At 52.0% G+C, this 14,002-nt stretch overlaps 1 protein-coding gene across 4 annotated transcripts in view; it reads left to right on the forward strand.

Annotated features, from left to right (window-relative positions):
* The window catches only part of MYO1E (myosin IE), a 35,191-nt gene extending 21,392 nt beyond the window's left edge, over nucleotides 1–13,799 (forward strand). For all 4 annotated transcript variants that reach the window (XM_087877995.1, XM_087877996.1, XM_034409293.3 and 1 more), the window contains 16 exons: nucleotides 971–1,057; nucleotides 1,280–1,447; nucleotides 1,681–1,766; nucleotides 2,939–3,020; nucleotides 3,629–3,735; nucleotides 4,271–4,369; nucleotides 5,476–5,620; nucleotides 6,910–7,024; nucleotides 7,759–7,928; nucleotides 8,423–8,568; nucleotides 9,112–9,258; nucleotides 9,737–9,894; nucleotides 9,996–10,103; nucleotides 10,731–10,929; nucleotides 11,913–12,088; nucleotides 12,807–13,799. In XM_087877995.1, the coding sequence (XP_087734121.1) occupies nucleotides 971–1,057; nucleotides 1,280–1,447; nucleotides 1,681–1,766; nucleotides 2,939–3,020; nucleotides 3,629–3,735; nucleotides 4,271–4,369; nucleotides 5,476–5,620; nucleotides 6,910–7,024; nucleotides 7,759–7,928; nucleotides 8,423–8,568; nucleotides 9,112–9,258; nucleotides 9,737–9,894; nucleotides 9,996–10,103; nucleotides 10,731–10,929; nucleotides 11,913–12,088; nucleotides 12,807–12,883 (2,070 nt within the window). In that variant the 3' untranslated portion in view covers nucleotides 12,884–13,799. The remainder of the gene's footprint in view (nucleotides 1–970; nucleotides 1,058–1,279; nucleotides 1,448–1,680; nucleotides 1,767–2,938; nucleotides 3,021–3,628; nucleotides 3,736–4,270; nucleotides 4,370–5,475; nucleotides 5,621–6,909; nucleotides 7,025–7,758; nucleotides 7,929–8,422; nucleotides 8,569–9,111; nucleotides 9,259–9,736; nucleotides 9,895–9,995; nucleotides 10,104–10,730; nucleotides 10,930–11,912; nucleotides 12,089–12,806) is intronic.
* The last annotated feature ends 203 nt before the right edge of the window (nucleotides 13,800–14,002 follow it).

Raw genomic sequence — 14,002 nt, forward strand, 5'->3', positions numbered from 1 at the left:
TTTTTTTGCTCCCTAAAATCCTGGTGGGAACAACATACGTTCTTTCAAACGGTTTGGTGGGTCTCCTTCCTTGAGTTGTGCTGTTTCCGAGAAGGGGGTGGCTTGGAACTCTTCCCCCCCACCCCCGGGGGGGGGGGAGAAGTAATCAAAGGGAGCCGAGGAAGACTTCTGTGCAATGGAAAAACGATTCCCACACAAATCTTTAGTTGTGGGTCATCTGGACGTTGCCTGTTAAAACTGTCTGTCCAGCATCAGAGGTGACTGCTAGAGCCACTCCCTGGGAAAAGAGGAAGAGTGCCCTTTGCCATAGGTAGCCTTGGCCTTCAGCTTAGTAGTTCCATCCAGATCCGAGATGGATGCAAAGTTCAGATCTAGTCCCACAAGAGTTGGACAAGATCCTAGGAGGTACCTTTCTCCTTTCAAGCCAACAGATCCCAAGTGCCTCCAAACCAAGTGATTTGTCACGGGTTCTGAAGCCCAAGGGACATAATGAATCTCGGCCTCTGTCCTCTTCTGACTCCTGGCCTCTCCCTCTCCTCACTCAGCAGAGGGATTAGCCCTGGCCACACCTGGCGAGTCAGAATAGTTCTTACCGCCTCACTGAGCAAGTCCACAAACCATTTCTTGTGGCTGTCTTGCCAAGAATGTTTGCCCTGCACTGGTAGTCCCTTAATGCAGCAGGCCAGCTGATCTTTTGGCCCCGGGCTGTGGAGCTGCTCTGGAGAGGAGGGGATTTAGACAGGTCTGCCATGGGACACAAACTGGGCTGCCGTTAATCACTGAACAGAGGCCTCTTCCTTTGGACTTTGGCCTGGGGCAGAGGGATCCTCTTTGGGACAGAGATATTCCCTGCTTCCCACAGACTGCCCATTGCATTGATCTTGCCAAGTTTATGAGTCGAGCAGGGTTAGCACGGGGACCCCTGCAGTTCCTTCGGGAGCTTCTCTGAGCCTTCATTTCTGTATGGCAGGAGGAATACGTTCAGGAAGGAATACGTTGGACTCCCATAGATTACTTCAACAACAAAATAGTTTGTGACCTCATAGAGAACAAAGTGGTAAGTCTGGGAGGGTCTCCATGGCCCCAGATTCATCCCTCTCATCTCGCCCCTCCTTGATACCGTTAACTGCTGTGCCAGGAGCGGAATTCAGGAAAGGCTGCAGTCCTTTCCATTGTGATCCAGAACTCACTAAACCAACTCACCCAACACCCTTCAATCCAAAATGGAGGCCAAGCATCTATCCTACGTTTCACTTCCTGTTCCTGTCATTCCCCCCAGAATCCACCTGGCATCATGAGCATCCTGGACGACGTCTGTGCCACGATGCACGCGGTGGGTGAAGGAGCAGACCAAACTTTGCTGCAGAAGCTGCAGATGCAGATTGGGACTCATGAGCATTTCAACAGCTGGAATCAGGGCTTCATCATTCACCACTATGCGGGAAAGGTACCTTCCCAAGTGGGGCATTCGGGGAGGGCCTGTTGGGAATTTTCTTCAATTTATCTGGAAGGTCCCAGGAAAGGTACTTTACACTGTGATTTCCCCCAATTTCTGGCTTCGACAAAATTCTATCCCGGGAGCTGGCACAGCCATGCCTGGTGAAGGACTTCTCCCTTGCCATGTGTCCTCCTGGCCAAGAAACTGAAAGTGCCTCACCTCGCCTGCCTTTCTCCCATCAGGTTTCTTACGACATGGACGGATTCTGTGAGAGGAACCGAGACGTTCTCTTCATGGACTTGATTGAGCTCATGCAAAGCAGCGAATTGTACGTAAGGCAGGTTTCCCCAGGCTGCATGTGCACCTAAGATCTTTCCGGGGCTTTTGTGGGAGACTCAAAATGCAGAGATAGGAGATCAGTGGGGATTCTCCCAAGACTGGAAAGAACATCACAGCCATGCCAGCGAAGCTCTTATTCCAAACACAGAAAGCTCCCTACTTCCCTTTCAGAAAGACTTGCAGAAGAGTTGTTAAGCTAATGGGCTCGTGGGTGGCTGGCTCAAGGGGCGGGGGGGTGGGGGTGTTAGGGTGTGTGTAAAAGCATTTGTTGCTTGCGCAACGAGCAGAGCAGAAAACACACAGGGAAGGAGATAAACGTACGGCTCTTGTGAGAAAAATACTTTATAGATAACAAGCAGTCTCGGTGTCAGTAAAACAGTCCAAGGTCATAAACAGTAATATCAGTCCAGTAAGTATCTTCCCTTACCAAAGCAAACAGACTTTAGTAACTCTTGGTATACAGTACCATATAACAGACGTAGTAAGCAACAGTCAGGTATCAATCTGGTAGAACCAGGAAGACTCAGGAATACTCAGTAACACACAGGAAGAACGAACGCTTCTCTGTGCTGCTTATTTATGCACTGTAGCCTAATTACAGGGCTCAGCAAACCCTGATTACGTTGCTCAGTTGTTTCTTAAAGAAACAGATATATTGCCTGACCAACAAGTTAGGAGTAAGCTGCAAGCTGAACCTAACAGGGGGGGAGGGAGATCTCAATCCTGCTCCAGGAGATGAGGTCTGAAGAGAGACTTGGCAGCCTTTTGGCTTCTTAAGAAGAAAAATCCCTGCCGGAAGGGCCCCCTTTGCAGTTCACCCATTGGCTCATTGCAGCAGAGACGGGCGGATCTTTGGGGGCCAAGGGAGGGCCAGTCACAAGGTTGGGGAGGGGGCCAGGGCTGGAGAGGCTGCGATCTGAACTCCCGCTTGCCTAAAATGGCTCTCAGAGTTACTTCAGGGCTTGTTCTACCATTTCACTCTGCTTCCTACTTAAAAATGGAAGAAAGCTGCACCCCCTATTTCTAGCCAGGGGGTCAGCAGAGGCTCTGGGGGCTGCCGGTTGCACATGGCAGAGAACTAAATCCAGCCGCCTCTGCCCTGGTCTCCTGGCTGCTGCCTTGTGCCATGGGCTGATCTCTTCCTCCTCCTCTTCCTCTTAGGCCTTTTATAAAGGCTCTGTTTCCAGAGAATCCCCAAGCCGAAAAAAAAGGCCGACCCACCACTGCCGGCAGCAAAATCAAGGTGGGTGCTTTGGGGCAGCAGCAGCAGAGGCAGAGATCTTGGGGCTTTAGCACCCGAAGGGGACATGGCTGCTGGTTGCTCCAGGAATAGCTAAACGTTGAGTTGTGAAAACGACTTTACAAACAAGGGCCCTGCAGAAATTTAATGTGAAAACAAGATTCGCCCAACTAGGCAACTGAAAGAGCACCTGGCAGCTGTCCACCCCACTCATGCACCACGACTGCGTGGCTGCATCTTCCTCAGTCCCTTCCCTTTGGTCTTCCTGCAAAGGACAATGACAACACAGCTCTCGGCAAGTGTGTGTAGTGTGTACGGACTTGGTACGATCTGTCCTCTCGCCCACCTGTGTGGTGAGGTGGCGGCCCTTCCCTCTTGTGTGGTCCCTTTGCTTCTGGTTGGGCCCCTCTGCGCAGCCCAGGATCTCCCACCAGAGGAAGAGCAGAGGAGCCCCCGGCCTAGAAGCAAATGGAGCGGTCCTCACCAGCAAAGCTTTCGGGGCTGGCCAAGCGCAGAGGTGGGATTCCTCAGGGCGGGTGGCTCTGGTCAAAGGAGCAGAGGGAATGACGCTGTTGTTGACCTGAGCAAAGAGCCTTTTCTCTCTTCCGCAGAAACAGGCCAACGACCTGGTGGGCACCCTGATGAAATGCACCCCCCATTACATCCGCTGCATCAAGCCCAACGAAACCAAAAAGCCTCACGACTGGGAGGAGAGTAGGTGAGTCCCAAGAGGCCGAGATGAGAGGAAGCCAGTGTGCGCTGCGGCTCCCACATCAGAGTTATTTGCCCAGTTGTGGTTGTCACAATAATTCGGACTTTAAAAATCCCACTACCTGCTCTTTTTGCTGTGATAACACACTTCCTGCATTTTTGAAGTAATTATTCTCACCGTTCCTTTAAAGGGATGGTTGTAAAAAGAGCTGATTGGTTCAAAATAGTTTACGGTTTGCTGCCTGCTGAAATTGGAAAGCTGCTGGGCAGAAGGACGGAGGCACAAGCAGTAGGATGCTGTCCCTTTCTTAAGCATTTTGCCAGTGCGGGTCAGTGTCAAAATAGCAGAGCCAGAGAAAAGGCCATTTTCCAACCATCTCTCAGGCAGCCCTTCCTTCCAGGGCAGCCGGTCAGCCCTCGAAAGGATCATGTTCCCCTCTTTCGGTCAGTTTCTGGCTGCTTGCCCCCCTCCTTGCAGGCCGGAGAGCAGCAACGGGCCCCTTTCTGTGTGTGGGGCTCCATCCCGAACCTTCTTCCTGCAGGGTGAAGCACCAGGTGGAGTACCTCGGCCTCAGGGAAAACATCCGAGTTCGCCGAGCTGGTTACGCCTACAGACGCCCCTTCCAAAAATTTCTGCAGAGGTACGTACCCCTTTCTCCACGTGGCTGTGTTAAAACGGGAGGGAAGGACAGCAAAAGGTCCCCAGGGTTTCCCTCTTCTGTGGAACATAACCTGCAGGGGTTGCGGCCACCCCAGAACTAGCCCTGGTTGCTGATGTCCACACTTCTCACTGCCCTTCTATTGTTGTCCTGTCTGGGTAATTATTATTATTATTATTCGTATTTCTATGCCGCCCACTCTCCGAGGACTCTGGGCGGCTTACACCAAAGACAGTATACTAAATAGCATATTGCCCCCAACAATCTGGGTCCTCATTTTACCCACCTCGGAAGGATGGAAGGCTGAGTCAACCTTGAGCCGGTGAGATTTGATCGGCTGAACTAGCAGTCAGCTAAAGTAGCTGCAGTACAGCACTCTAACCACTGCACTCTAACCATTGCGCCACCTCGGCTCTTGCTCTTGGTAAGCAGGAAAGCAGCAGCCTCTTCAAGGGGAACCTTTCAGTCATTTTTTTTTGGGGGGGGGGATGACTGGCAGGCCAAAGAGGAGCCCGTAGCCAGGATGGTGCTTGGCTCAGAGGGCTTGCCCTCCCTCCTGTCAGCCTCTTTTTCTTCTTGGCTGCTTTGACAAGGGACCCCCATGCCTAGCCCTTGATTGCCAATCTGGGCAGACAAGGAGGTTCTGTCCCTGAAGCCAGTGAGTCAGCTTCTCCCCCCCTCTGGCTGGTGGTGACAGATAATTCCTACATAAAAGTCCACCTGAAGTTTTGAACTAAGCAGTTATGACTGTCATAACTGCTTAATTCAAAAAGTTTAAGCGCCTTATTGCTTCAGTGAAGATTAGGAAGAGGCAGCCTGTGCCTGAGAGAGAGCCCTGGCCAAAGTCTCCAGGAGGGCCCTATTGCCTTCTAAAAGCCCAGCTTGTGAGGGCCTTGGAGAAACTGCAAAATAGCTGGGTTCCAACTATTGGTCCATCCTCCCATACGCAGCTCTGCCCCCATCAGGCATTCTGGCCCAGTGAAAAGGGCAGGTCCCTCTTTTTAGGAAATAAGCCTGAGAGCCAGTCACAGGGCCTCCCCTCCAGCCTGGCTTGCGACCAACTGAGCATGGTGTGTCTCTCCTTGAAGGTATGCCATCCTGACCCCCGAGACCTGGCCTCTCTGGAAGGGGGATGAAAGGCAGGGGGTTCTGCACCTTCTCCGGTCTGTCAACATGGATCCTGACCAATACCAGCTTGGCAGAACGAAGATCTTCATCAAAGCACCAGAGTCCGTGAGTACCAGGGAGAAGCTACCCCTCTCTGACCCTGGAGACTTCTGAGAAACACCTCCCCCCCTCAGAAAATGTAGTCCAGCACCGAGAACCCTCTGCTGTGCCCCCCTTGTACCATTTAACGATGAACTGTGATACAGATGTGTCAATAGGATGTTCTGGCAGCCGCCCAACAGGGGAAGTCCTGAAAGAGGAGGAGGAGGCGGCAGCCAGTGTTTGGAAAGAAGAAAGCCGCCACAGCCTGGGGAAACATGGCTTGGTCATCTCCATGTGATGGGTCACTTAAGAGCTCTGGATGGCCATCCTCCGTGGGGCGCGTCCAAATGTGTCAGACCACAATTTCCATAACTTAGTCAGCTGGGAAAGGTGACAGTGTGCCAATTAGGCTACCGTTGCAGTGTGAGATGGATGGGTCCCACCCTGAGACAGCTTTTGTGCAAGAGTTGCTCTGATCCCATGGGTCAGGCTGTTCCTTCTTATTTGGTGCTTCTGGATGGAAGCTTTGAATTTTTGTGAAGACACAAAAATCCAGGGGGCCCAAGACTGAGAAATCTGTTCAGAAACGGTCTCTGCAATTCACTAGTATGCACCTGCAGGACTCTCCAGGTTGGTTCTAGGAAACCTCCCTGGCGGCAGGGGATGAGATGGGCCCCCTCAGCGCCAACGCTCGGCATGCCAGAACTTCAGCAGCGCCATGCAGAACAGATGTTGGATCACCATTGGTCTGAAGTGGTGCAGGGTTTCCTGCCTAAGCAGGGGGTTGGACTAGAAGACCTCCAAGGTCCCTTTCAATTCTGTTATTCTTGCTTGGCTGGAGGCAGTGCGACTCCCTGGCTTGGTTTTCCATTTCCCAAAATAGCTTCCTCTTATCCACAAAGTATGAATATGCTTTCCCTTAAAGTAGATAAATCTCAGTTTATCTAAGGACTTCCTGAATTGCTCCGTATTTTCTAAATTTGGCAGAATACCCTGAGCCTGTTCTCCAATAGTTAGTTTTGAAACCAAAGAGGACAAACAAAACTCCCGCAGACTTTCTTCCTCGGAGGAGGAGGAGATGCTTCCCGGAGGCTCTTCTCTGCAGATCTCCAGAAAGTGTCCGGGCGGCTTTGCTGGAGGGAGGACCTGGGCAATCAAGCCTATCCACCCTTCTGAATGTTGCCAAGATCCCCTACAAGGGATCCCTGCTCTGCCCCTCATCCAATGGAGCCTGTGACCTGTCACCGAGCTTCCTTCTTTGGGAGCCCCAGGACAAACTGCTGGGCCGGCAACGGCTTCTCTTTCTCTTGCAGTTGTTTCTGCTGGAGGAAATGAGGGAGCGAAAGTACGATGGCCACGCGAGGGCCATCCAGAAGGCCTGGAGGAAACACATTGCCAGGAAGAAATACGTACAAATGAGAGAAGAAGGTATTTGGGATTATTCTTTCTACATAATAAGGCTGGCGATGGGGCATCTTCCGTTCTTCAAGAAGCAAGAGAATGGCTGTGCCACCCTGCCCGTCCCTCTCGCTCGCCATCGTCTTTAGCTCCTCTCTGCAGAAGGGCAGCTGTGGCTCCAAATGATCGGTTGAGTTGCAGCCTATTTGAGCCTGACTGCCACTTTACCCCTTCAGCTGGCTTTCAATGCACTGGGCTGCTTTCCTTTTGGGGGGGCGGGGGGGAGGCGTATTGCTTGCTGACCCTTTGTATGCTGCCCAGAGTCACTTTGTTTGAGTTGGGGGGCCATAGAAATGAATCAATCAAGCAGTTGATCCTCAAAGGCTTGAAGTAGCCATTTAGGTACAGTGCGAAGCTCCGGTTTCTACCCCAGTTCTGTTATTGGCGTCTACTCGATCTAAAGGTCAAAGAGCCGGAAACAGAAAGGCAGAAACCATACAGGAAACAAGCATTCTCTGGCAAGGCTAGGAAGTGGTCTTGAGAAGGGACCACAGCCAGGTTTCTCCCGCTTGGCCTGACAAAGTCCAGATCCTACTGTCAGCCCTGGAGGCCATCTCTTTCTTTCTGCAGTGGCTGAACGGAGGAGGCTCACTTCTTCGGGGTTCAGTCACGACAACTAATTGTTAGGCTCTGAAGTCCATATGGTGGGATTCCCCCTTTTCTCTCTGGGGCCACTAAGGAACGCTCCTCTTCCCCTCGCAAAGCCTCCGACCTGCTGCTGAACAAGAAGGAGAGAAGGCGGAACAGCATCAACAGGAACTTTGTGGGCGACTACATTGGCATGGACGACCATCCGGAGCTACGCCAATTCGTGGGCAAGCGGGAAAAGATTGATTTTGCCGACACTGTCACCAAGTACGACCGGCGGTTTAAGGTAGAGAAGCGAGGCAGCTCGTTTGCCTTTGTTCCCGCTTGGGTTAGGCTTTTCTGGAAGGCCGCCTGACCCAGTTGCAGAGGGCATGCAGACAAGCCAGCTTTTCGTTCTGGAGACCCCAGATCCAGCAACTGTGCTTTAGGATGGGAAGCTGTTGTCTGTGGAGGTTGATGCTGTCGTGCAGAAGGCCCGCTCCCTCCAAGACATGCCTACCCACAATGTCATCGTACCTGGCCGAAGGCTGTGTGCGGAGAGGCCAGTTTCTGGGCTTAATGCAATGGTTATCACAGGCCAGACTGATGATCCTGCCTAGGAGAAGGAAAGAGCAATGGAAGGCCCTCAGGTCCAGGGTGGGCAACGTCCCCTAATCATGGGACCCCTCAGAAATCCCTGAGCTCCCCCACCGCTCCCAAAGATCTTGGAACTTCTCTACGGGAAGCCTCAGGGAGGTGAAGGCAGGTGAAGCGGCAGCCACGGATGCTTTCTCCTTTCAGGGCATCAAGCGAGACCTCATCCTCTCCCCCAAGTGCCTGTATCTGATTGGGCGTGAAAAGGTGAAGCAGGGAGCAGAGAAAGGCCTCGTGAAGGAGGTTCTCAAGCGCCGGATCGAAGTGGAGCGGATCCTCTCGGTGTCACTGAGGTCAGGGCTGCCTTGATTGCCTGGGACCTGGGTGGGGTCCCAGGAGGACCAGGGCTTGGCGAGCTGGGCGGGGGCTGCTTTCAGAATGATTCTTTTACGCCTCTTGCAAAGTGCATGATATCGCTCCCTGACTAGAGGGTGCATGCAATTAAGGCACTACACTAATCAGAAATTGGGCAAAGTCTACCTTATCACCGATTCTGATTGAAAGAACTAAAATGATTAATTATAGTTCCTGATATTCTGACAAAATTTACCATTACTATCTGCTTATTTATTTAAAGGCATCCCAGTAGTACGATTGCTTTTTGAAAGAATGCTGCAAAAGTAATGAAATGGAGGTTTTGTGTTTTGTTACTGAAATGTCGAGACTGCCTGGCCTTCATGCTATTTTAGAGGTGTTTTTTATAACCCCTCTATTTGTCATACTGACGTAACTTACAGACGTCTGTAAAGCTAGAAACAAAGCCAGATGTTTGCGTAGAATCCTCCTCCCTGGGGAGGCCAGCTCTGAATTCCGGGTGCCCCCAATTTCTTTCCCAGCACCCTGCAGGACGACCTGTTTGTCCTACACGAGCAAGAGTACGACAGCCTCCTGGAGTCCGTCTTCAAGACCGAGTTTTTGAGCCTCTTGTCAAAGCGCTACGAGGAGAAAACGCAGAGGCGGCTCCCCCTGAAGTTCAGCAACACGTGAGTGTTTGGCCCTTGCACGAGGCGCCCCCTGGGGGGGTCTCCCTCCTCCTTTGCATTGGAAGGGAGGGGGAGGACACATTTTGCAGAAATCCCTCATCTGAGACGATCAAATACCAATGGGGGGAAGAGGGAGAGAGGGAGGGACAGAGAGAGAGAGAGAGAGAGAGAGAGATTTAAGCTTTGTTTGAGATAGCAAATTCATCCATCACACTTGCTCAGCCAGCAGCCCACACACGTCCTGCGGGCAGAGACAGCTGGGCTATTTGCTGAGCTTCCTCCTCTAAGTCAGGCTGTCTGACTTAGTGTCCGTGTATCTTCTTAGTGCCGGTTTCTTACCCAAGATGTAGTGAAAACCTCCTGCAGAGACAGAGAGGCTCAGGAACCCCAGCGGTGCCCCTAAGGGTCCTGCCCCAAGGAGACCCATCCAGGGGGAAGACTTCTGGGTATCACCTGCTGTTCTTCCTTTCTCTGCCAGACTGGAGGTGAAGCTGAAGAAGGAGACCTGGGGGCCGTGGAAGGCTGGTGGCTCTCGCCAAGTGCAGTTCAGCCAAAGTCAGGGAGACGTGGCCATTCTCCGGCCAAGCAATAAAGTGCTGCAGGTCAGCATCGGGCCTGGACTCCCAAAGAACGCCCGTAAGTGCAAACGCCCAGAAGTGGTGGCTGGGGAGGGGGGGGGGAGGCTAGTGGCAGGTGTAACTGATCACCGCTTGAGCAAATTCTGGGGTGTGTTTCAGGACCCACCAAAAGGGACGTGAGCCAGCCCAGAGGGCTTCCAATCAAAACGCGTGGCCAGAACTATCCGATGAGGGCTGCTCCTCCACCCCCCGGGAAGGTCTCTGAAGGTATGCTTTGGGAAGCTGCTCCCAATCCTTGGTCCCCGTAGGGTATTTTCTCTCCCGTCCCTAATCATCAAGTTATCCAACGAAGAGCACTTAAAACCCCTTGTGCGCACGGCGGCCTAAATAGATTGTGACAAGATCTCCCTCATGCTATTGCCACAAAGGAGAGCTCTGTGGTGGAGAGGAGACACTTGAAGGTGGCTCACCTGGTTCGAGTCATTGGTCAAAATCAGCAATGGATTCAAAATGAAGGCACTAAGCCATGTTTTGTTTTAACCTGGATCCATTGTATTGACCACAACGGCTGTGTTTGTGCAATAAGTAAAACGCAAGCCAAATGTATCAGCTTGGATTCGTGCCACGTGCCCATACAGGAGGAGAAGACTTCTGTTTAAGTCTTCCAGACCCAGTGGAGGGCAGGGGGATCAGGTTTGGGGGACAGCTGCACACTAAATGCAAGTGGCTGGGAGTCCCGGAGACACCTGAGGCCTAGTGGCAAAAAGCCGGGCCATGAAGGTGAGGGCTCCCTGCTACTCCAAGCCTGGCAGTAGAACCCCACATCTGGGAAGGAATTTCCAGGAAGCCGTTCCACGAAGGGGCCTCGGAATTTCCATTTTTAATTCCTTTCAGATCTACCGAATGGGGTGATCAAGCTTCAGCAGCACCCCCTGCATCCTTCGGGGCCAGCAGGCCAACGGGCTAGTCAGAAGAGCCTGTACACCTCAATGGCGCGCCCACCACTGCCGCGAGTCTCAGGGGGACCAGGAAAGGTATCCCAACAGCCTAGCAGCTTGGATTTCCTCAAAGTGCCCGAGCAAGGGGCTGCCGGGTAAGCCTTGTGCCATTTGGCTTGGTCTGAAGCGGTTGCTTCTTGGTGTGAAGCAACAGATGGCTAGGCTGGAGGGCTGCTGCTCCTTCCCTCTCCCCGCTGGGCTCCGGGCAAAGGCCCAGGGGGTTGCTGCTTTGCCTGCCTCCGCTTGGCAGATCCTTCAACTTATTGAAAAGACCCACCCAGAACAGATGCTGGGTGTCTTTCAAAGTCAAGGCTCTTTTATCTCGTGAAGCCTGTTGTGCATGATTGTTTAAAGATCAAGAGAGGCTGTCATGGAGAAGCCACACACGTGTCGAAGCTCCCTCATCACAGCAGTATACCTCCTGTACCCATCTCACACACCCACACACATATCCCTAAATGCCCAAACCTTCTGGAGAGATCCCCCCTGCTTCATTAGATCGCCTCTTGCAGCTGAGCTGTGCTCGCCCTCCAAGCTCTCCCCGCAGCTTAGTTGGTATAGTGCAGCCTGTATCACCACCTGCTAGAGGGAAGCTTCTAACATGCCTGTTGTCACTGAATGGATCCCTGTCCGTTAAGTCCATCTTCCCCTTCTGGAAACATTCATTATCTCCTACCCTCATTCTCAGTATTGGCAATGGTGGCCAAGGCTGATAGGCACTGTAGTCCGAGGCTCAGAACTACATCTACACTTTCTCCAGTTACAACAGTGACTCTCCATTTAGAGGTCTTGGCTTTAGGCGCTCTCTAGTCCTCCCTATAAGGTAGGCCAGCCTTTCACAGATGAGCAGCGGCTTGCGGAGGAGCCGTCTGGACTGCGGAAGCCCTTGTTCTCCAGGGGTGTCTCTCCCCTCGGGATCCCTGGTATTCTGCAAGACAAGGAGCACTCAAAGGCTGCTCTGCATGGATGGCCATATTTGCTTGCCCCCCAGGAAACGTGTCCCTCTGTGCAGGCGCATATATGAGTTTGCCTGTTGGGGGTGGGCACAGACAACTCAGCCTCCTCTGTAACTCCACAGTGCTTGCAGGCAGACGACAAGCCGTCCCCCACCCGCCGGGGGCAGACCCAAGCCCCGGCCCCAGCCCCAGCCCAAGCCACAGGTACCCCAGTGCAGGGCACTGTACGCCTACGATGCCCAAGACACCGATGAGCTCAGCTTCAACGCCAACGACATCATCGACCTCCTCCGAGAAGGTAAGGCTGCTCCTGCTGCATGGGGGCTGCCACTTGGGGGGGGGGGCAATGAGCTGGGCACAGGTGGCCATTTGCCCTTTAAGCTGCCGACATTCAGGAATCCTCCTCTAATACTATGAAACCTGAACTTCTAGATGGTAAACCCCACAGCCCACGCCCAGGGTATTTTTAATATACTCGGAATATTCAGATAATGGTCAAGAGGGCTTTGTTCTGCATTGCCTGAGATGCAGGAAATGCACCTGCTCACTTGCCCATCTCTGCCCCATCCAGAATGTGCACAAACTGGCAGTTGGGCCTTGGAGAGAAAGTGGCTCTGCTCTCTGCCCTGGCACTCTTCAGGGAGGGCATTGCCTGCCCAAAGCAAAGGGATGGGGGTGCAGGTGGCAACCATTTCATCAGCCTCAAATTGCCCCCTCTGACACTGGGCCTCCGAACCTCAGTTCTGCTTGGGCCCAGCTATTCATTCCTTTTACTCCATGGCCCAATGTTGCATTGGCTTATTACTCTCCTCCATTTGGATACTACCCGAAACGGCTTTTTCCCTCATCTTACAAATAGACAAGGAAAAAAACGAGACTTTGGGTGCTGGGACTTTGCAAATGTCCTTTGTGTCCCACTGCAAAGCATTTTCTTAGGTCTGAAGGCGGGGTGGTGGTGGTGGTGGTGTCAGGGTCAGGCAGAATTATTTCTAGCTAACTGTCCTCCTTCTTTCCAGACCCCTCAGGCTGGTGGACAGGGCGATTAAGAGGGAAACAAGGACTTTTTCCGAATAATTATGTGAGCAAGATGTAACTCTGACCCTAAGAAACCCTTGATCGGCTCCAGGCTCGCTGAGAAGATGCTTTCCAACCCCTTGAGTGAGCCACTCTAGGCAAACCCTATAAGAGGCGTCTTCGGTTCCGCCATGAGGTTAAAAAGAGGATAAGTCTGTTTTATGAGAAGCCAAAGCCCTCAAAGCCAAGGATTTATTTATTTTATTTAACTCTTTTCTTGTGAAGAGGAATGTGTTCAAATTACATTCCATTATTTTTTAAAAAACCCAGTTCTGGAAATCATCAGGTGCTCTGTGACGGATTTAGAATTACAACGGAAGGTGGGGTTTTTTCTTTCATTTTTTAAGTGCCTTTAGTTGCTCTGCCGTTTCTTCCAGATTATCTAACAAAGCAATGAAACTCTATGCACATTTCCTCAGTGGGCAGCTTTACAGGGGAAACAGATTCTGCTGCTAGTTCTCTGTGGAACCTCTTTCCCCAAGAGTCCAGGTCTCTCTGTATACATCTACACACTCCCCCCACCCCCACGGTCTTGTCTAGGTATGCTCGTGACTCCAGAAAGGCAGCAGGACCAAAGGAAAACAGTATTCTATGCTGCAAATACTTCACCGTGCTCGGTTAATGTGGCTGGCCCACACTGACTCTTGTTATTACTGTCTCTGTGCATTACACACACATCCCTTTTGTCTACAAGAAAGCTGTAAACTCTTGTCAGTGGTTTCATCTGGTGCACGTTTAAAAGAAGTAAGTCAGAGGCAAAGCTGCACCATAACTCAGTGGCTTGGGATATCATTTGGAGCCCAGGTACTTCATCATAGGAACGCGTCATGATGGTTAGCAATATGAGAAGTTTCCAAAGCTGGTCTGTGCTGCTGTTGGCCTTCTGCATGTTGTTTTAATTGCTCTCCTCCCATCAATAAAAAGAGAGACTACAATTCTGGTGTGACAATCCTGTGCAGGCTAAACCCCTTCTGCCAAGGGAGGGGTGCATGTGAGGGCTTGGAAAGGGTCAGCAATGGGAATGCCTTTAGGACAGTACAGGTGATTTGGATGGGGCCACTGTGGGGCAGGGTTGACCAGACACATCTGAGGATAGTAGACTTACAACAGCATTGTGGTGCAACTTTTGTGGCTCAAG

The sequence above is a fragment of the Pantherophis guttatus genome, chromosome 13, assembly GCF_059756535.1.
Source record: "Pantherophis guttatus breed Tessera chromosome 13, ASM5975653v1, whole genome shotgun sequence".
Lineage (NCBI taxonomy): Eukaryota > Metazoa > Chordata > Lepidosauria > Squamata > Colubridae > Pantherophis > Pantherophis guttatus.